The sequence below is a fragment of the Thalassophryne amazonica genome, chromosome 7 (assembly GCF_902500255.1).
Source record: "Thalassophryne amazonica chromosome 7, fThaAma1.1, whole genome shotgun sequence".
NCBI classification, from domain to species: domain Eukaryota; kingdom Metazoa; phylum Chordata; class Actinopteri; order Batrachoidiformes; family Batrachoididae; genus Thalassophryne; species Thalassophryne amazonica.
The window spans coordinates 116,595,289-116,616,890 of record NC_047109.1 but is presented as its reverse complement, the minus strand read 5'-3'; the positions used below and the strand labels follow the sequence as shown (position 1 = coordinate 116,616,890).

The 21,602-nt window shown below is 43.4% G+C and overlaps 1 protein-coding gene across 2 annotated transcripts in view; it reads left to right on the top strand.

Annotated features, from left to right (window-relative positions):
* The first annotated feature begins 14,378 nt into the window (after nucleotides 1–14,378).
* Nucleotides 14,379–21,602, top strand: part of znf407 (zinc finger protein 407) — a 403,712-nt gene continuing 396,488 nt past the window's right edge. Inside the window, exons 1-4 of one of the 2 annotated variants that reach the window (XM_034175400.1) lie at nucleotides 14,379–14,454; nucleotides 17,257–17,952; nucleotides 18,722–20,145; nucleotides 20,191–20,905. In XM_034175400.1, coding sequence (XP_034031291.1) covers nucleotides 17,319–17,952; nucleotides 18,722–20,145; nucleotides 20,191–20,905 — 2,773 coding nt within the window. In that variant the 5' untranslated portion in view covers nucleotides 14,379–14,454; nucleotides 17,257–17,318. Of the gene's footprint in view, nucleotides 14,455–17,256; nucleotides 17,953–18,721; nucleotides 20,906–21,602 lie in introns of both variants that reach the window. The other variant, XM_034175398.1, reaches the window with a different exon arrangement.

The following is a 21,602-nucleotide window of genomic DNA, read 5'->3' as shown; positions in this document are numbered from 1 at the left end:
TGATTGGTGTAAACGCACGTCAATCAAATCCATATAGTTAAAAAAAATAATAAAAGGGTCGGTTTATTATCTAATAGACCTCGTATGTTAAAATAACCATATACCATTGTGGAATTTACAAATGACTGTAGTTTAAACAAAGAAAAACTGTACAATACAGTTGGAGTTTACGGATGACAATGTTCACAAATACAGTAAAAATACTGATAATTAAGGGCTTGATAAAAGGTGATGTGTCTGTTTAAACTACATTTTAAGGATATTTAAACATAAGGTGATCATTTTGCAGAGATTTTATCTTCTAAATAGACAATAAAATTACAGGTTAACACTGTAAGATTTACATATTTTATGTAAAATAATTTACAGAATTCCTTTTTTTACAGTGGTGCACGTCCTCTGTTGAATATCAACCCCAGAATTGCCTTTAAAGTGTTTATTTTGGTGAAGATCAAGGTCATCTGGGTCAAAGGGCATAATTTTGATTGTAACTCCAGTTTGCATCAAACGTAACACAGATGCTGACGGGTCCCAGAAATTGCACAGTGGAAGTGACATTTGCAGAAGGTGAGTCTTTGGGGGTAAGTCAAGGTCATGTCTGTGTGTCTGTGTGTCTGTGTGTTGGTTGGTTGAAGTATCTCCTCCAGGTTTTTTACCTAACTTGGTGTATGGATTAACATGCAGTCACCTTCTGCTATCGCCCTGGTAAGATCAGCCAAAGACTAATCATTTGGGTGAAGGTCAAGGCCATCGGGGTCAAAGGTCAGATCTCCACCAGGCAATGAATTGTGGTGTTTATCTGAACATTCTATCCTAAACAAGGTGCTCACTGACATGATACCTTCCAAGCTAATCACCTTAGTGCCAAATTTCAGTACCCAGGATGAGTTTGTCCACCTTTTTTTCTTTGTGAAATTCTTAGCAACATGACTTAAAACAAAAACAAACACACAACCACCATTTAAAAAAGAAGCTTTCCTGTGATTTTGGTAAAGAAAATGCTCCATTTTGGCTTAAAATAAATAGATTTTTGTGAATTTGGCTTTAGCTTCCTGATTATTAACAATTTCCCCCAAAACCTTTTTTTTTTTTTTTTTTTTTTTTTTGCAGTTCACCTTTAGAATTTCTAAAGTTTGCAGTGGATGAGGATCATTTGCAAACTTTTGTTTTTTAAATTGAGAGACATGAAGTTCTGGATCTGTGCAAAACCATGTGTTCCAGAGGTGCCCTTCCAGTTCTATTGTGTAATATGAGGCGTGAAGCAGAAGGTGTTGTTTATTTGCAGTTCCTGACCTCAGAAGACTCGGGGTCGTGTTGTCATCTTGTCCTTATCGGCTGTGTGATCGTGTATGCACGTCTGACTGGATTCATCTTTGTTTTCTGTTTTCATCTTGCTGCTAGGAGGCAAAGCGGTTGCAGAAAGTAAGAACTTTAGAAGTACGGCGGGTGACAGATCTTGTCCCACAAGTGACTCGTCCACTTTAAGTAAAGTGTCCCTCATTTTTGTGGTTGTGCAAGTAGCTGGAGATGTGGTGGAATTCAGAGAGACTCCACCCAGCTGCTCCAACGTCACGTTTATCAAGAAAGGCTTCAGAGAAGATTACTTTCACTTACTGTCAGACTCTCTCTGACTCACTCACACACGCACACACGCACACACGCACACACACACACACACACACACACACACACACACACACACACACACACACACACACACTGTATAACTTAATGCAAATATCTTGAGGAACATTTCCAGGGCTGCACTCCGATATGGACATGAAATTCCTACATACTTATATAACTTCGTACAGTCAGGTCAGGGCAGGGAGCCTGCACTGACACCACATCTACCATACAGCTCCAGATCCTGGACAGCAACCACCCAGACAGACAGCACGCTTACATTTTAATCTAAATATGCCCAGTTATTATCATATTATGACACATGCATGCATTTGTCGTAATATTATTATTGTTATTACAGCTGCTAAGGATGTAATAAAATCACCTGTGTTTATTTATTTGTCTGTCTGTCTGTTAGCAGGAAAATTTGCACCACAGATAGATATTATTACATTGAAAACTCCATTATTTGCACATTTTATTTGTACATTGTTATTATTATAGTTATAATAAATGCACATTTGTGTCTGATCATTACTATTAATGTTATTAATATTGCTTTTATTATTATTAGAAATGCACAGATGTTGGATCACAAATTGACATCACTGTTATCTGTTGGGTGTAACAGCAAATTTGTCATAAATTGTAGCTGACAATAATACTCTTGATGCCTTTTGGCATCAATATGTGTAGTTGGACTCAAATTATATTGTTGCTGGTGAGAATTAATGCCAGCGACAATATGTGCATGCCGTAACAAGAGGGACACTGAATTTTTACAAAATAGGTATCACATCCATGTGTCGGAGTGCCGAGGGGCAATCATTGGTCCACCCCCTTTTGTGAAGAACGTTGGTTAAATACCCGCCCCAAATTAAATAAATTCATGACCACAACACACCCTACAAAGCAAAAAATATGAGTTTTCATCATGTTTTTCTTTTTCCTCAGCAGTGACGATGTCATCAGTAGCAGTTGTGATGGAACTGCAGTTTATGTTGAAATGCACTAATATTTTGAAAGACTCTTGGGCAAGAAAACAGGAAATGTTCTGGGACAATGCTTGCTTAGTGAAGGTTACGAGGTTAGCAGCCTCTTAACCTAGACTAAGCGAGCCATCGATGGATTTTGGGCTCTGGAATGAGTGGACAATCTCACAGTGCTGGTGTGCATCGCGCATCACGTTACCTGAGTCTGACGGTTTAGATAGAATTCTGCTGTGACGGTTTTTCTGCTGCTGACATGAGAAAGCAGCTAAATGTTGACTGGACGTCCACTGGCAAACTACAAACAAATACAGGACAAAACATCCATCAGGAAAGTTCTCTGTCTGATGTCCGCTCAAAGTTTTGATCGCGCACAGAACTTTCTGACAGACTCGCTGGACATCAGCTGACAAGGAACACATTTAATATATGAGAAAATGACAAAAAAGGCCACAAACAGGTGAGTTATTTGTCTTTTACTTTTTTTTATTTGATGAAATTAGGCATTTTATTGGAATAGACATTCCAACAAACGTAATATTGGCCGTGCTCGTGTATCGGCCCACCCCATCTTTAGGCAGAATTTCTCCCAGATGCCCTGGGCACTCTGATGCACGAGTACAGTACATTTCGGTGCTGCTTTGAAAGTGTGAGTGAACTTTTTTTTTCTGGCACTTTACACACAGAGATACAACATCCCAACAATCCCCAGGTGACACCTCCGGTGGCTCTGCCTAATGCAGCGTGAAGTCATGCTTCTGGGAAACGATGGACAGAGAAGGACAGGGGTGTGGGAGCGTGAGCGAGGTGGGAGGACCCTTGAGAATGAGAGTTCCGCAGCTGTGTGGCTTACATGTGTGTTGTTGTGTTTGGTGCCAGAATTGCGAGCAGATCCTCCATGAATCTATCACCAGACTCTTTCAGATAAGACACTCCCAGTTAACGCAGAATACACCGCTGGACTTTGGACTTTTGTTGTTCTGACACACAGCTTCTTCATCACACATCAAGAAGGTGAGGATGAGGACTCAAGTCAGTGTTTGCATCAAATGTGCAGCCAAGGTCACAGGCTAAGGTCACAATTTTGGATCAGGGCTTTTCTATCTGGGATGCTTTGAGGAAGTGGTTAAATATACCCCTGTGGTCACTATAAAACACTTACATGAACTCATTTCACCGTTCTATCAGGCATATGACCTTTGACCTTGGGTGATCCTGAAAGGTCAAACTTAAGATGATCTCAACCACCTTGGAGCCCGCATGGATTAAACATGGTGGAAGGTTTGTGTGGTCATGAAGAAGCAGTCAAGGCCACACAGAACCACATATGAATGTTATGTGTCGGACGCAGCCCGGAGAACCGACCAGCGTTTGAAGGACCCAGTATAAAATAAGCAGAGCACGGTACAAAGGATAACAGAGTTTAATGAACATAGCAGTGCTGTGAAAAAAGTGCGCGGTCTGGCGTGGTGGTTTTGCGGTGCGCTCCCAGCAGCGCCAACGGTCCGGAGCCAGAACCAACCCGGACCCAAGGACCCCGCCGACACCCCCCAGGTGGCTGCGACAAACCGAGTCTGTGAAAGAAGGAATCATTATGTGAGTCCACACTCAACACACAGAGAGAACGCTCAATGGTGCACAAACAGCAAACACTTCCTGGCTTAATTACTAATCAGCTTCCCACCCTGCAGGCATGGAACACCCAGTTCACAAAACTCCACTGCAGAGGAAGCTGATTACACGACCAACATACAGCTCAATATAATAAGGTGTGAGGGACACCACATTTACTGACTGTATAAATGTTAGTCACAAAATCTAATGTACCTCAGGAAGTGTGCTGACAAGCGTGAGACCTCACCCCCTCCTCTTTCACAGACCGTGCATCAAACCTGGACGTTCTCTGCATCCACTGATGATGAGATGGCTCCCGAGACGACGATCTCACCCGTCTGGTCACAAGGTCGAGTCTCTGGCAAATACACACTGTGTACTCCAGTCTTAAATGCCACCATGTTCCAATCCATGTAGATGCACCACAGCTGTGAGTCCTGACGAGCTGCAGGTGATCAGCCTCAGGTGATCAGGGTGAGGTCCAGATAAACTCAGCTACACAGCCACTCAGTCCCAAATGCAAGCCACCTGGAAGGAAAAACAAAAGACAGGACAAAAGACAGAAACAAAAAGGCAGCCAGGCCCCCCCAGCCATACAACAATGAAGGCATCACTGAATCAACTGCAGGACTTGGGGGCGGGGCTTCCCACTCTGACTGTCCCTTCTCTGTTATTATTTATTGTCATAAGCATAGTTGAATTTTGTTCAAGAAAATTCAGACTGAATTTCAGTTTGGTTCAGCTCAGTTCCTCCAAGAAGCTCTAAATACGTAAAAAAAAAAAAAAAAAAAAATCCACCTAAATGTTATGTGGCTATTCCATGGAGCGCCGCTCCTTCTCATTTAATCCAGAATAACAAATCGAGGCGGAACCATCTTTGTCGATCTTGAACAAACACGATATACGTAGTAGTTATGGCCGCTCCAGATTTGAAATCGGGATCCAGTTTTTGAACTGTTCAAACATTTCATCCTGATTCTTGGAATCGTTGCTAATACGTGGTAACGTCTGGGTATTCGTAGTCTGAACAGCTTCAGTCATGTTTAAATGTCTTTAAACGGCGTCTTCATAGGGACTACGGCATGAAACTTGTTTGATTGTGCTCCACTGAGGTAAACATTTGAAGCTGAAGCAGCGTTTCTTGGGGTTTTTGATCACGTCTGTCCGACGGCACAGCTCATTTTTGGGCAGTTGCCAGGTTTGCACTTCATAAACCAGCCTGTAGGAGCCAAGACGGATTAAGCCGTTTCATCTGTTCTTGGATTGTGGGCGATCGTAGTGGAATGGCGTCCCGTGGAACAGCCCTATTGTTCTGCACTCTAGAGTTCTAATTTTTTGTGGACTTTAACACACTGTACTGATGGCCACTTTTAATTCATTGTATTAGGAAACGGAGCGGGCCGCGGCCTCAACTTTCTGCTCCGACCAAAGTAACACATTATTTTTTTATTTTGTCCACAGTTCTGTCCAAGCAAAGTGCAACATGTCTGACAAATCAGCAGTTAGTTCCTCTCACATACTACCAGCTAATTTACTATCTTGGTTGTAACAGCAAATGCTAGTTCACTTAGCACAGCTGCGTGAATAGCTGTCCATGCTAGCTTTAGCTTATTTCTCACTCAATGAGCCTGTTAAGATCACGTGTACGCAGATACTGTGTTTTGCTCGTATAACTGGTTACAGCAGTGATGGGGTAAGATGTGCGTGAAGGGACTGGATAAAGGTTTTCCGACTGAAATGATTTTTTAATTGTCTGACCTTCTGAAAATGAGCATGCCAGCTCAGTGAATTTACTAAGTAATTTCAAACTGCAGTTTTCATGATACATATTTATGTATGATGATTAGCTCCATATTTTTCATAAAAATGGGGTAGTATGGGTTTATGAGGTAAACAGGTGTAGCGGGATGAAGGTCACGGGTCCTGATTGAAAAGACATTTCCGCTAGCTTGGCTAACAGGGATTTCCCCTTTGGCTGACCTGGTAGAGGAATGGTCTTTAGTGCGAGCCGTCTGGGTTCGATCCCACTGCCGTTCCGGCCACAAAGGTCCTGCGGTCACACAGGGCAAACTGGGAAAACTTGCAATTTGACCATAAAAAGGAACAGCATCAGACATTTCAGCCATGGATGTTTTGGACTAAGACATTGTGACCTAGGACCTTCAGGCCTAGGGTGTTTTGGAAAACAAAAAAGCCCTAATGTGTACATTTTGGCCATCATGAACATCTTTCGCACCATTAACAACTATGACCCGAACCTTTTGTTTTAACAGAAGCAGAACTCTAGCTGGGTCGAAAGAAAAATGACGGTAATTGGATTCTACTGTATTTAATGGTCTATCCTTCATATTAAAAATCCCATATTGGCATTAGGCCGAAATGTCCTTGGGCAAAAATGTCCTAGGCTGAAATATCTGTGGCCGGAATATCCAGGGCCAAAAAACATGAGGTGGAAATATCCATCCATCAAATAAAATTATGTGATAGACTTTTCTGTGATCTTCATTTCCATTTGCTGTTTGTGGTCTAACTTTTGTCCACCATGTCCACACAATCTGTTTTTAACCCATTTTATGGTTACAAGACATGAGCTGCGATCGGTCCAGCAAGACATCACTACCTCGCCAGAGTTCTAACTCCTCCCGTTCCCCTAGATTTCACATCGCTGGTGATGGCAGCAACAGGCTAGCTCATAAACGTCTGACACACACTCCATCAGCTGGTGGTTCAACCTTGTTTTTCTTTCATCCATTACATTTGTCCAAGTCCACTCTACAACCATGGAAATGAAAATAGAAAAGCAGCGTGATTTGGATCTAGAAGAAACCTGATCTTCGTATCGCGCCTGTTCTGACCCAGAGCTCTAAAGGAAAATGTCAGAACTTGAGTAACGGGGATTAGGAAGCTAGTCTGAAGGAATGCACATGTTTGGGAAATGGGCTGGTATTTACTACAGATGGAATAAAGGTACAGTAGAGAAGAGTGGGTTCGATTACACCACACCACAAAGTCGAGCGGACCGAGGAAAGACGTGTCAGGAAAGATCTGTGCGAGATTCATCAAACTAAATTCTTGGCAGGGTTTAGCATCTCTTCTGTTCAATAAAATCAAGCAGTACTGCTGTGGCATTATGGGCTGCCGCCGGTGTCCACACACATTTATTTCAGTTCAGGAGGAAACTCAGGACCAAGATTTTACACTGAGCAGCTGCTCAGAACCTTCATTCTGACACCTTTAAAACACAGCCGTGTTTGTACAGTGAGGTGATGTATTTTGGGACGGCTGTGACTTCATGTCGTCACATGTGTACAGTAAGAAAAAAAAATGTTCTCCTGGGGGGCAGGAACTGTCTGGCCCCTGGCAGAACTGTTCTGACACACCAGTGGACACACCTGTGGTATACACTGAGGTGCTGCAGCGAGCCGACATCCCCGTCTCCTCACCCTTATGCAAAAGGCACAAGTGAAATGGGCTGGACACGCCGGGCGCATGCCTGACCTCCGTGTCCCAAAGTAATTGATCTACAGCCAGCTCAGTACGGAAAAGAGGATATTAAAAGAGGTTTAAGGACTGTCTCAAAGCATCACTAAAGAACTTCAACATCAATGTCAATACCTGGGAACTCGACCAATGTGGTGCAGTCAAATCCTCGCTGGCGCCCACTAATTTTTGAAAATTTATTCAATGTTAAAGGATATGGATTTTTACCATTTTGCAAGATTTTTCCTGACTTTGGCCTTCGACCTTGAAAACAGAATCAATTATTCTTCTATGAATCTTCAGTAAAAATTTCCTAAACGATATATGAAAAATTGTGGGCTCCAGACTGTTGACAAACAAACAAATAAACAAACAGGGGCGAAAACATAATGTCTTCCAACTTCTTCAGCAGAGGTAATAAGTGTTTAAAAAAAAAAAAAAAACTTGTTGCAGGTCGGATAAAGCAGGAATCTGAAGTATTTGTATCTGGAATCTAGAATGTCAGTAATGAAAATTTGTGGGCTATGCTGAAAAAGTGGGTCTGTGCCAGGAAGCCAATCAATTTAATGAACTCTACCAATTCTGCCAAGAAGGTCTGTCCAATATCAGACCAGAATTCTACCAGAAGCTTGTTCATGGCGACCACAACTGTTTTGTCAATGTGAAACTTATTAATGGACATTCAAACAAATATTCAGTGTTCTGGATATACGTTTTTATAAGAAGATCCATATATATTTACATACATAAGGAAATTTGTCCTCTACATTTAACCATCCTAATCATAGTTTGATAATCCAACCACTAGGAGCAGTGAGCAGCCACATTCCGGCACCCGGGGGCCAACTCCAGACGTAGAGATGCTGCCTTGGTCGGGGGCGGAGAAAGGAGCAGACCCTAAATAAGCTAGTTTTTTACCCTGTATGTATAATTCTGACCATTCTGACACTGAGAAGACCGACCTGGCTGAACTATGACCTGTGTGTGCAAACAGCTCGACCCTGGAAGTTTCATTTCTGTGGTGCAGCAGAACGAGGTCAACCCCAAGTTCAGGTAACAGACCAAAAATCTATTGCTTTAATCCTGTCAAAATGAGACCATTACTAATTGAATTTTGGCCGGCGCTCTGAACTCGGACAACACCTGTTCTCAGTATCAGTTGGCTGAGGTTCTGTTTTCACTTCAATTCCCTGTAATGTCACTTTCTGGCAAAGAGTCTTGTCTTTCTGCAAACACTTTTCCCTTCATTTGCAGGAATTACTCAGTAGTGGTTGCCATAGCAACACATGCACATAATGCAGCTGCAGTGACAGTTTGCAAAAGGTGATAAATGTGCAGATTGCGCCCTCTGTTGGTGTATATGTATGTTTACATAGATTTGTAAATCTGATAGTCACATTAGATTCCGTTGTATTTGTACTGAACAGATACTGATGGAGATACAACCGATGCACATTCTTTCTTATAAATGTATGAACAAACTGGATAACGCAAAAAAAAACAAAACAGGTTGACTTGTTACAGCAACAAAAGGTCACACGTTATCCTGCAGAAATGTGATTTATTATTTTTTTAATATATAGCAATACAAAAGTGGGACAAACAGCTATAAGAACGCACACTAAAGACAGCACTCACCAAAGCCAGTCTCCCCTCTTTTTACAGACAAATAATGATGAAAAATGTATGATGAATTACTATGAAAAACAAGGAATACAAGAAAAAATGTTGTGTGTTGGGGGGGTGTGGCTGGACATTTTGGTGTTCTTTTCTTTTCTTTGCTCTCCAGGTGGTATGAAAACTGATTTGTCTGTGGAGAAGGTGCTGGCTGAGGAGTCCTTCACCCTCATCAACATTATGTGTAGCACCTGTGAATGCCGTTCTCCAAAATTGAGCCGCCGAGGGGCTCTGGGAGGGACCTGGGGTCTTTCGGGGTGCCGGGGAAGGTAACAGGGTTTAACGGTTGTTTTATTTGCCCCCGGGGTTGTTTAAGGTTGTCCTCCGGGGGTTGGACTTTGATTTTGTTTTGTTTCCTTCCGGGTTCCACCTCCAGGGTTGATGGGACGGTCCTCTGGGGGGGAATTGGCTTGTGGGGCCGACTAGCCATGTGTGGCCAGGTCTGGGGTTCCGGGATTGTGGGGAGGGTGCCTCCTGGGGTTTGATGGTACGGTCCTCTGGGGGGCGCCGTTTGCTCCATGTATACCTGGGGACCTTTGTGGGATTCCGGTTCTGGCTATTCCTCCTGGAACCGGCGGTAAAGGCCTTCTGGGAGGGGGGGGGGGGTTGGGCTCTGCAGGTTGTTCTGGGGGGGTTGTTTGTTATTTTTCTTTTATGCATTTATGTTTGTATTGTGTTTGTGGGGCTGTGTTGGGTTTTTGCGTTTGGGAGTTTTACTTTTCTTCCCGGGGTTGGATGGGACGGTCCCCTGGGGAGGTTTTGGGTGGGTTTTATGTTTTTTCTTGTGTGTTGGATTGTACTGGGGACTATTTGGGGGTTTTTGTTGATGCCAGCTGGCCTTCCAGCTGCGGTGCCCTGTCCTGCTGTCTGTGGTGGACCTTGGGAGCGTTGTGCTGTCTGCTTCCTGACGAGGACCCCGGAGGGAGGTGCTGTTCTCGGGCCTGGTCTGTTCGGTCGCCGGGAGGCTTCCCGTTAAAGGGGGGGTACTGTTGTGTGTTGGGGGGGTGTGGCTGGACATTTTGGTGTTCTTTTCTTTTCTTTGCTCTCCAGGTGGTATGAAAACTGATTTGTCTGTGGAGAAGGTGCTGGCTGAGGAGTCCTTCACCCTCATCAACATTATGTGTAGCACCTGTGAATGGTGCTCACGTGCGGCCTTGGAGACTTTCAGCTGAAGCGGATAATGAGATGGCGTTCTGCATTTAAGCCATGTGTGATTCAAGCAGAATTGCCGGGAACTCGACCTTGTGATGTTCGTTTGTGAGACGCTGAGGACCGCGCCTGGGTTTGACACATCGTGCCTGTGAAGCAGGAAGGGTGAGGGACACATGCTGTCAGCACACATCAGAGGTGATTAATTGTTTGACTACTTGTTGATAGTAACTTGGTATTTTGTTACGCAGTATATTTGAATTGTGATGAGAATTGTGCAGCTCGCTTCTCACTGCTGTGGTGTGCGGACAACTGATCCTCCACCTGTTGTGAGAAGCTGCTCATTTACATAAAGCTTAAATACAGACCTGAATGTGTTGCTGATAGTGTGTGCCTTTTGAAGGATATTGCTTGTAACTGCTGACTTACCTCACCTCTTCTGTCCTTCGCAGAGAGTCGGTTTGTCGTGTCCACCTGGGGGGTGTTTGGCGGTAAAGTGAGTCCAGAAGCGCCGGGCTTCGATCCTTTTAGGCGCTGGAGAGCGTGCCAGCCTTCACTCCACCAGACTGACGCATCTTTTGTTTATACACTTTGTTTTGCACCAGAGGTGAAAGAAATAAATTGTTTTGTTATTGGAACCGTTTTCTGGTTATTTTAGCGCTGGGTTTCCGTCAGACGCAGGTTCGCTCCTCAACCCACGTCGACACATAACAAAAAAGAGGTCACTGTCTCCAGCCATCCGTGTCACATAATTCTGAGTGTGATGAATGAAAGAAAATTATTACAAAGTAAACTATGTATTCATTGCAGGAGGTCTCATTTATCACCTTCAAACTCACCAGACGATTTAATCAATTAATGCCTGTGCATTAATCTATCTTCAGCCTTTTTATAAAGCTCACATTGGATGTCACATCGCAAGTGGAGATTCATCACCAGCTGGAAATCTGAGGGGGAAAAAAGTGCCATCTCCATGTCAGAGGCATTGTTGAATCTGCTTTTAATAATTCTAATTCCCATGTACTTTAGGTACTGTTATTTATAATTACTACTGAAATATAATACTTTGTATGGCATTAGAAGATGTGTATAGGTGGAGAGGTCCATTGGTGCCACATCAGCAGACACCACATCATGAAGCAGATGAGAATCTACAGTTGACTGATTGATTGAGTTTATTTAGTAAAATAATGTAAAAAGAACATATGTAATTGCACAATTAAATATACGGATAGCACAAGAAAGTGAAAAATGCTTGTTTCCATTGTGGTCCGGTTTTCCTGGATGGGGCATCCGTCCGATGTAGGTTACTTTTCCAGCCAAAGCTGGGCGTCTACATAGACAAAAAAGTGTCAAAGCAATTATGTGCAAAAAGCTGCCCTGAACAAGTATGTTTTTAACTTAGCTTTAAACAGAGGCAAGCTATTAATGGACCTCAGTTCAGGAGGTAATACATTCCACAACTTAAGACCTGCTACTACAAAAGAAGGGTCACCCCATTGTTTGGACCTGGACCTGGGAACCTCCAGAAAGTTTTGGTCAGCAGACCGAAGTGCTCTGACAGGGTTGTGTGTTTTTAACAGGTCACATAAATAAGAAGGTGCAATGCCATTTACAGCTTTAAAAACAAACATTAACAGTTTAAAATCAACTCTAAAACGGGCTGGAAGCCAGTGCAGGGAGTAAAGTACAGGAGTGATGTGGCTGTGCTTCCTGGTATTGGTCAACAGGCGAGCAGCAGCATTCTGGACCAGTTGGAGTCAGTTTAGGGAGCCTTGAGTGATACCAACATAAAGTGCATTGCAATAGTCAATCCGGGAGCTGATAAAAGCATGCATAGCCTTTTCAAGGTCCTTTTGGCTTAGAAAGGGTTTGACTTTTGCCAGGAGTCTCAGCTGGAAAAAAACTGGCTCTTACCACACTGTCAATTTGTTTCTCAAATTTTAAACAGTTGTCAAACAGCACACCAAGGTTCCTTACCACAGCCCTATGATAAGCCAGGGAGCCAAGATCTGGATCAGAGTTAGTTTTAGCTCCAAACAGAATACACTCTGTTTTAGCTTCATTAAGGTGCAGAAAATTCTGAGCCAGCCATTCCTTAATATCCTTAAAAAAGCTATGTATGGAGTCCAAAGCACTTGTATTATTAGGCACAACTGGCATATAAATCTGGAGGTCATCGGAATAAAAATGAAACTGAAGATTGTGTTTGGTGATGACTGAACTCAGTGGAAGCATGTACAAAGAGAACAAGAGAGGTCCGAGGATACTGCCCTGGGGCACACCAGTGGTCAGAGGAACTGTGGAGGAGGAGAAGTCATTAACCATCACCCTGAAAGTCCTGTTGGTCAAATAAGACTGAAACCACTCCAAGACAGTCCCCCGGAGGCCAACCTGCTGGGACAGACGTGTGAGGAGGATTGAGTGGTCCACAGTATCAAACGCAGCTGTTAGATCCAACATCACCAGCAGCACAGGTTTTTTAGAGTCCAACGATAAAAAAATGTCATTTTGTACTTTTAAAAGAGCTGACTCAGTGCTATGTCGACATCCAAAACCCGACTGAAATTTATCTAAAACAGAGTGGTGTTCTAAAAACGATCGCAACTGATTAAAAACAACTTTTTCTAAAACCTTAGATAAAAATGATAAATTTGACACTGGTCTAAAATTAGATAAAACTGAGGGATGTAGGTTGGGCTTTTTAAGAAGAGGCCTAACTACAGCATGTTTAAAATGGGCTGGAACTGTCCCGGAGCTGAGGCAGCTATTAATAAAAGAGAGCAAGCTCGGACCCACAGTGTTAAAAACATCTATAAAAACCTTTCCTGGAATAGTGTCCAATGAGCAGTAACTGGGTGTAATGCTCTGGACAACCTCAGTGAGGAGTGTCAGAGTAAAAATGACATTTGTAATGTGTCCTGCCCAAGGTTGGGTAGGATTACTTTGAAAGAATACACGTGGATTACATGTATGTATGTACATACATTTGGATTACTTGTAATCTGATTACTTTTGGATTACATTTCAAAGTAATCCTACCCAACCTTGGTCCTGCCTATGTGTAAACGCAGCATAAGGCCTAGTGTTTGAAGTACATTTAGGCGGTTGCATCATGCGCCTACTGCAGATTGGGGTGAAGGTGGAGCTTGCAGCCCAAAACAGCAGTGATTGTCCAAGCAGCAGTCCATGAGAAGGAAACATTTCTTCAGCAACCCCTCCATTATTTTTAACCGATGTCCCTGTCATTAAATGGTACCATTTCAGGTCTTTCCAAACTAAGCCTGCAGTTGGGAGTAGGAACAGAAGGGTACATGGTCAGGATATTGTTCCAGCAAATCCACCTTCTGCTGCCTTTAATACATATATTTTACCTTCTTCAAACTTCTGCATATCATTTAAAACAAAAATGTTTCACATTACTCTTGAGATAACACAGAAATACGGACATTAAGCCCTAAGTCTTTCTTTTTACCATTCATGCACACTCAAAACTCCATGCTGGCTTAATCGTGCACTCTTAAGTGCTATTCTATTTTAATGTTATATTATTTGGTGCCACCTGAAGGGGGGAGAGAAAGAACTTGTGACTTTTATTCACTTCTCTGGGGAACCTGCATTAACTCAAATGTTATCCTCAGTTATTACATCCTCATTATTCCTTTGGTGTTCAATGTGGAAGAAATGTATGTTGCATCATGTCAGATAACAGCATTTTATGAAGTTTTGAGATAAACTGTGACTTCAGGGGCGATCGTTTAATGTTTGGTCCTAATTTTTCCCACGGACGATGAACGCAGCACGGCATAAACTCCGCGGGAAGCCGCCCGCCTTCTCATGACGCAAGGCGCGTGCTACGGTGCGCCATTTGTGTCTAGGAGGAAAAAGCGCGGACGGACTAAACCTTCGCCTATTTGCGGTAAGTCCGCTTAAATAAAAGCTGCTTCACCAACTAACACCTGCCTGTCTTCTAGCGAAACGACAGGCGGCTCTCCGCAGCGTCTTCACGTAGTTACTCATGCTGTTTATCGCTGTTGTAGTTGTCGACGTTAGCTTCCTTTTTGGGCCTCTGCGCTGCCGTCGTTTTTGCAAGCCGAGAACGAACAAGACCCGCCTTGGCTCCTTCTGATTAGCTCAGGCATCTGAGGTCACAATTTGATTGGATAGTTTTTGCGTTTGTCAAAGTGTTGTGCGAAGCTGCTTCAGTTAGCAGCGAGGCCTCAGCAACGATAAACTGTTTTGCAGGAAACTGATGTTTGTGTTTCAGTGTAGTTAACAGCGGCTGTCGCAGTATTATTTAGTTGGCATGTCGCTGTTTAATAATGTATGGTAACTTATATTTAATTATAGTTGGATTTTTGGTCATTTGAAAAGAGTACTTACACAAGTTGTATTCAGCCAAGGGCGGCCCCACAGAGTGGCCACGGGGGGCCTCTTTAAGACCCCATTAAAAAAATAGTTTATCCTTCACATCAGAAAAAAAGTGATGAGGGTGGTTGTTTTTTATTTTAATTTTTTTTAGAAACAGGTACATATAAGCTAATTTCCAACCTGAAAAACAACACATACAGCACCTTCATACCAAGTGATGAACTGAAAATGTGAGCTATTTTTAAAATAAATCTTGTTTCCATGTTGAATACAGTCGGTGTACTGCAAACTAGTAGCGTGATAAAATCATACAGTGTGTGAGATGGAGCAACTGACTGTGTGGATGTCAAAGACAACAAACGGCAACTTCCAGGCCTGGCTTGGTAACCTTCGGCTGTCTTCGGACAAAGCATAATCACCACCTAACAGATGTGCCGGTTCTTGCATCAGCTGTGTTGCTCTCAATGAAATTTGTCAAAAAATTGATGTGGGCTGATTTTGGCATGAAGATGGGGATGATAAACCTATGGGATTTTTATGGGGCCTAAATGCAATCAAAAATTGGAGAATAAAATCTGATGACTTATGTTTTTTGTAATTGCATCAGTATTTTGTCTCTTTTTTGCATGTATAGTTCATTATTCTGTGATGTACAGATACCTCTATACCTCATAGAATATACAGTAAAGATAGATTTTAATATTGAATTTATTTTAATGTATTTTCTGCTTTTATCTGTCCTGTGATACTAAACAAAATAAATTTCAAAGTTTGCATACGCCTTCATTGTGAAAACGTTCAAACTCCATTTTCTTCAACTACACATTCTATTTTATCCAACAAAATGTGAGTTCAGTCACTTAGAATGTGTATTTTACTTTTATACTGCAGAAAATGAAATGTTAACGGTCCAATTCAGACAAATTGGAATAAACCACAGCAGTAAGTAAAGTTTTCATTCATTCAGTTTTTAGCAGAATTTGCTCCACTTTAAATTCTGTGTCCTGTAAAAAGGTCAGTTTGCCCACACACACTTTGTATATGTTCCACAGGGTATGGGAATTTGGAAATTTCCAGAATTGTTCCCAGACCATATGGGAATTCCTTAATCGAAAGGAAAACTTCCATTTGCTCGACCTTCCGAGAGTTGTGTATTGGGGGGATAAGCACATGTACAGCTGAAGAACGCCAGACGTTTTTGTTTGTTAAATCACATTAATATCAAGAAGATTCATTTAGAGCAGTCATCAATTTGGTTAATCAGTTAATTAATTTAGTGTTGATATGCAAACAGATGGTTTCAATAAGTTGCAAATCATGTATTTATGATATTAAAATAATAACATTGTCAAAGCCTTATCAAAAATGCAACTTGAACATGAAATAAACAGGTGTGTGCGCCTGTTTTTGGGTAATGCTGTAAAGTTATTCGCCCTGTGGTAGCAAGTTCCTTTGGCTCCTCCTTTTTTTCCCACTCTGGGTCACCACATCAGGTCTGAGTTTGAAGGACTTTAAATGTGTCTAAAACAGGGATGTAATAGTCACTGGTGATTATGAAACATATGCTTTGCAATTTTAACTTTTTTAAATGATAGTTTTTACAATGGAAAGAGTTGTTTACTATTAGTATCAAAATTGTTTTGATTTTTTATATCAGTGACAATATTCCGCTGTCGTTGCATGAATGAGTGGAATCCGCTCAATGGATTGCCTGATTGTAATGAATCAGACCCCCCCACCCCACCAAAAATTCTTGGATCTGCCCATGTTCCAAAACATAATGTTGCCTCCAGTACGGCCATGCAAAGAATTCATAACAGATTTATGTCATATTTTGCAGTTACACAATATTAATTAATCAATCAATTAATAAATTTATTGGGGGGGGTGGTGGTGGTGGTGGTGGTGGGTCCTACTTTTGCTGCAGCTCGACTGTGTGATGGCGGATGTGTATTAATCAGTGTTCAGTAACAAACCGCTCAGTAAAGGTTTCTGTTAAATGACCAGGATTCAAACTGATCTGCTCATTCTCTCAGGATTTTCTTTTTCATCAATTTGTGTGTGGCAACACTAGATGGCGATATGGTCAAATGGTGTTGCTGAGTGATTTCAGGAGTTTGTGGAAGATGGCCTGAGCTGCAGCAGTTTCTCCTGCTGAACTGTTCTCTGTTTCTCCATGTAATGTGGAGTTGCATCAGGAAGGGCATCCAGCGTAAAAGTTGTGCCAATTCAACTTGCAGATCCACCTTGGATTTGCTGTGGCAACCTCGAGTGCCAACAAGAGAGCAGCCAAAGGGTCTTACTTACACAATGGGATGATCCCAAACATAACTTTAGTTTTTGTTCACAGGGAAGGAAGATACTCGAGTCGTGACAGCAATCAACTTCACTGCTACGCGGTTCTAGCAGGGTATGGATAATGATGTGATCTCAGCTGAGGAGACCGAAGGCAAAGATGCTGAAAGTGGTGTGAAGGTGCAAACAGGTGATGAGGAACTGGCGATGACCAAAACTGAGTTCCCGACTCGGACTGGTCAGCCTGATAACGTGGATGAGGAAGCGGCTGAAGTGTCACGATCGGTCTCCGTTCCTCTGGATGGAGAACACCTCTGTAACATCTGTGGCTTTCTAGCCAAATGTCCCAGGGCGTTGAAGATTCACTGTGCAAGAAAACACGGGAAGAATGTGACAAAGAACACATATATGGCAGAGCCACCTGAAGATGGCAAAAACATCTCTGATATGATGACTGGTGAGATTGAACAGAAGCAGCAGTCAGAACCAGAATCTGGTGGTGAGGAGGTCAGACTGTTAGAAAGTGATGATGGGATTAATACAAAGGGTACAAATGAAAGTAACCAAGAGTCGCATGAGCAGCAGGGAGATGAAGATCACAGGATCCTTTCTCAAGAGAGACGTGTAAGCAAACGAACACCAAAGCCCAAGATGATCCACTCCTGCAACTACTGTGGACAAGAGTTTCGAGACAAGGCCCCTCTTGATGTGCACGTGCAGAGATACCACACCAGGGACACTCCCTTCACATGTGAGTATTGGCTGTTCTCTAATGCAGTTGATGTTGGGGAGGTCTAGTGGTTAAACGTTGAGCTTGGGACCAGAGGATCCTCTGTTCAAACCCCCACCAGACCGAAAAATGACTGGGCTCTTAGGTGAGCTCTTACTCCCCCAGTTGGTCCCAGTGTGCAGCTGAGCGCCTTTTATGACATCGGTGGGTGTATGTGAGCCATCATTGTAAAGCGTTTTGAGCTTCTGATTCAGATGGAAAAGTGCTATATAAACGTATTCCATGCTTCAAACACAATTCATATGCTGTGGTGGCGTCACACAGTGAAAGATTAAATAAACTGCTTCATAATGGACTAAACTAATTTGTCCAGGTCAGAAAGACACCTAATTGGTCGGTCTCTGGTGGATTTGTGGCAACCACCGAATGCGGGAGTGCAGCACTTTTGGATGCAAACAGAAGACAAACAGACAACGCATGGATAAAAGTAAACTTCCGAACAAGTTCAGGACAAAATCATAAACTTCCCGACGGATTCATTCTATGTTGTACATCATGTATTGTATTTAACTTTCTACTTTGTATGAATAACAGGACATCACAGTCAGTCTTTCCAAAGTTGTTTGGTTAAAATTTTTTTCAAACACTATATTATTTGAACTGGCAAGTAAAAATGCTGTTTTTAAGCGTTTTATGCACATTGGGACGTGGATGGGTAGTGTCAATGAATTTAATTTGAAAAGACTTAAATAGCATCAGTCTTATTAAAGATTTGTGAAATGTCTTTCAGTTGATGCTGATGAAGACATGGATGAAGAAGAGGAACTCAGTGACTCCAGCATCACTGGCGCTGCTGTCCAAGCACACGTTGCACTCAAAGGCTCCCTCAGCAGGTTCCAGCTCAAATGTGGGAGTTGTGATTATAGAGTCAGCACCCCTGCTTCGCTTGAGAGCCATACTCGAGTCAAACACCCAGGCTGCGACTGGTACCACTGCAAGTTGTGCCATTTTTATTCTGCCACGGCTGAATGGATGGACGCTCACCTGGCCTCGGATAGCCACCAGCAACATAATCAACGGGAAAAAAGATTTGAGATCTGTATTGAGAAGGTGCGCAGGGACGGGGTTGGAGATGGTGCCGCTGTCGACGATGTGGCTCAGAGCGTTGATGGAGAAGGATCACCTTCTTTGACAGAAGGAGACCAGGAAATTCAAGAGGCAGCTGAAGGAGCTAAAGCTACACTGACCAAGGAGGATGACATGGAGCCCCCTCCCAGCAAGCGGAGAGGTCGTCCCAAACAGGAGAACAGTAAAACCTGTCCATGCTGTGGCCTGGTGATGTCCAACATGACCAATCTCAGCATTCATGTGCGCCGCAAACACAGCAAGGAATACGGCTACAACTGCACGCTCTGCAACTACAGCTGCGTAACCAAAGGTGACATGGATCGCCACTGCATCACCAAGAAACATGTCAAACGTGCACAAGAGTGTGCAGATCCGGACCCAGTCAAGACCCAGAATCACACGGCAGTCCAGGAACTGAACGCAGGCTTTCAGACTGCTGCCAAAGAGCAAGGATGTGACAACACAGGGTCCCAAGAAAACAGTGCCCACGAGCAGACGCAGCCTGACACAAGCCAGGAAACGGTCAAATCTGACTCCATTAAAGCCTGTAGCCAGTGTGACTTTGTAGCTCAGTCAATGTCTTCGCTCTACCTTCATGTCAAGAGAAGGCACACCAATGACTTTGAGTACGCCTGCCTGGCGTGTAGCTACTATGCTGTAACACGCAGAGAAATGTCTCGCCATGCCAACACAGACAAACACAAGCAAAAAAGTCAGAAATACCTGGAGCAAGTAGGAAGTCAGGAGAAAAGACCTTTGCCGCTCTCCATGAAAGCGAAGGAAGCCATTGATGTGACCAAGGCTAATCCTGAGCTGTGTAGCCTCACAGAGACATCTTGTTCCGAAGGCAACCAGTCTACGGAGAGACCACGTCCAGCTGAGCAGTCTGTCTCCTTGCAGGCTGAAGATGCTGCCGCCGGTGAGGAAGGCCCAGACATTGTATATGTCATTGATGGTGCTGAGCATGAAGAGAGACGACAAGAGCGTGTCGCACCTTCCACTAGTGGTGCAGCTCAACCAGCCAACCAGACCGTTGGACCTGCAGCACTTTCTGAATCCCAGCAGGCTTGTGTCCCGGCTCAGTCTGGACAGGACGAGCAGTTATGCTTGAATGCAGATGTGGCGAAGGAGGAGGCAACCATCCCTCATTCCGATACACAGATGTCCAAGGCCCCGCCTTTTGATGCCTGCATTGTATCAATGAAGGGCCTCGCAGAACAGGAGCAGGTGGTGCAGGAGGATCTGTTTTTCGCTGGTGAGTCTGGTGTTGTCTGTCTGGCTGAAGGATCACCAGCGTCCCCCTGCTTCCCATCCCTCAGTTCCCCCATTCCATTAGTGAAGAAGTTTAATCCCAAAGAGGTGAAGGTGAAAGAGGAGGAGAAGGGGATTAGCACTCGCATCCGCTGTGAGGACTGTGGCTTCTTGGCTGACGGCATCAGTGGCCTCAACGTGCACATTTCAATGAAGCACCCGACAAAGGACAAGCACTTTCACTGTCTGCTGTGCGGCAAGTCCTTCTACACCGAGAGTAACCTCCACCAGCACCTGACCAGTGCCGCTCACCTCCGCAACGAGCAGAACAGCGTGGAGGAGCTGCCCGAAGGCGGCGCGAGCTTCAAGTGTGTAAAATGCACCCGCCGCTTTCAAACGGAGCAGGAGCTGTTTGTTCACATTAAAGCCAAACACGAAGAGCTCCTCAGGCAGGTCAACAAGTACGTGTTGGAGGACACGGAGCAGATCAACCGCGAACGCGAGGAAAACAAGGGCTGCGTGTGCAAATACTGCGGTAAAGTGTGCAAGAACAGCAACTCCATGTCTTTCCTGGCCCACATTCGGACACACACAGGTACGTGTTGTGTGTTCTTTCCTCCCTCAGTGTTTCTCTTTATTATTCTGTCGTGTTTGCAGGCTTTTAAGCAAATACAGTATTTGGCTCGCATTGGACACTCCTTCAGAAATTTCAAACCAGACATTGAAGGATATCGACCTTCTCAAGCAGAGGTTCCCCAACCTACAACCTTTTTATCTTCAGAGACCCCCCCCCCCCCCCCCCCCCATTGTAGACGAACACCCCAACCTGTGCAACGGCCCCCAACACACACACACAGAGCAAAAGAATAAAGTGATTCATTCCAGTTTTTGTTTTGTTTTGGCAAAAAATGAACACATAATTATAGTTCTGCCCCCCACCTCACCCCATCTTTGGTTTAGCCACCAAAAAATAATCTCTTTAATTACTTCTGATGATCCAATACATGAGTTATTATCAGCCACTGGCCACCTCAGGATGGAAGATATAGACTTCAATTTTGCTTTCACCGTGTTTCCTCTTCCTTTGAGTTTTGGGTCGTCTTGTCAGTCAGAATTTCACAACAGAGCCAATTAAAACAGTGTGGACTCTCTGCATTATTGATATCATTGTTAAACAATGTCTACAATCACTGTCTGTTTTTTTTCTTCAGAATTTACATATATAATCATAAACTAACTTTCTCCACTCTATAAGCCTTTGGGTCATGTGGAATTGTGCTCTGTCTATGTTG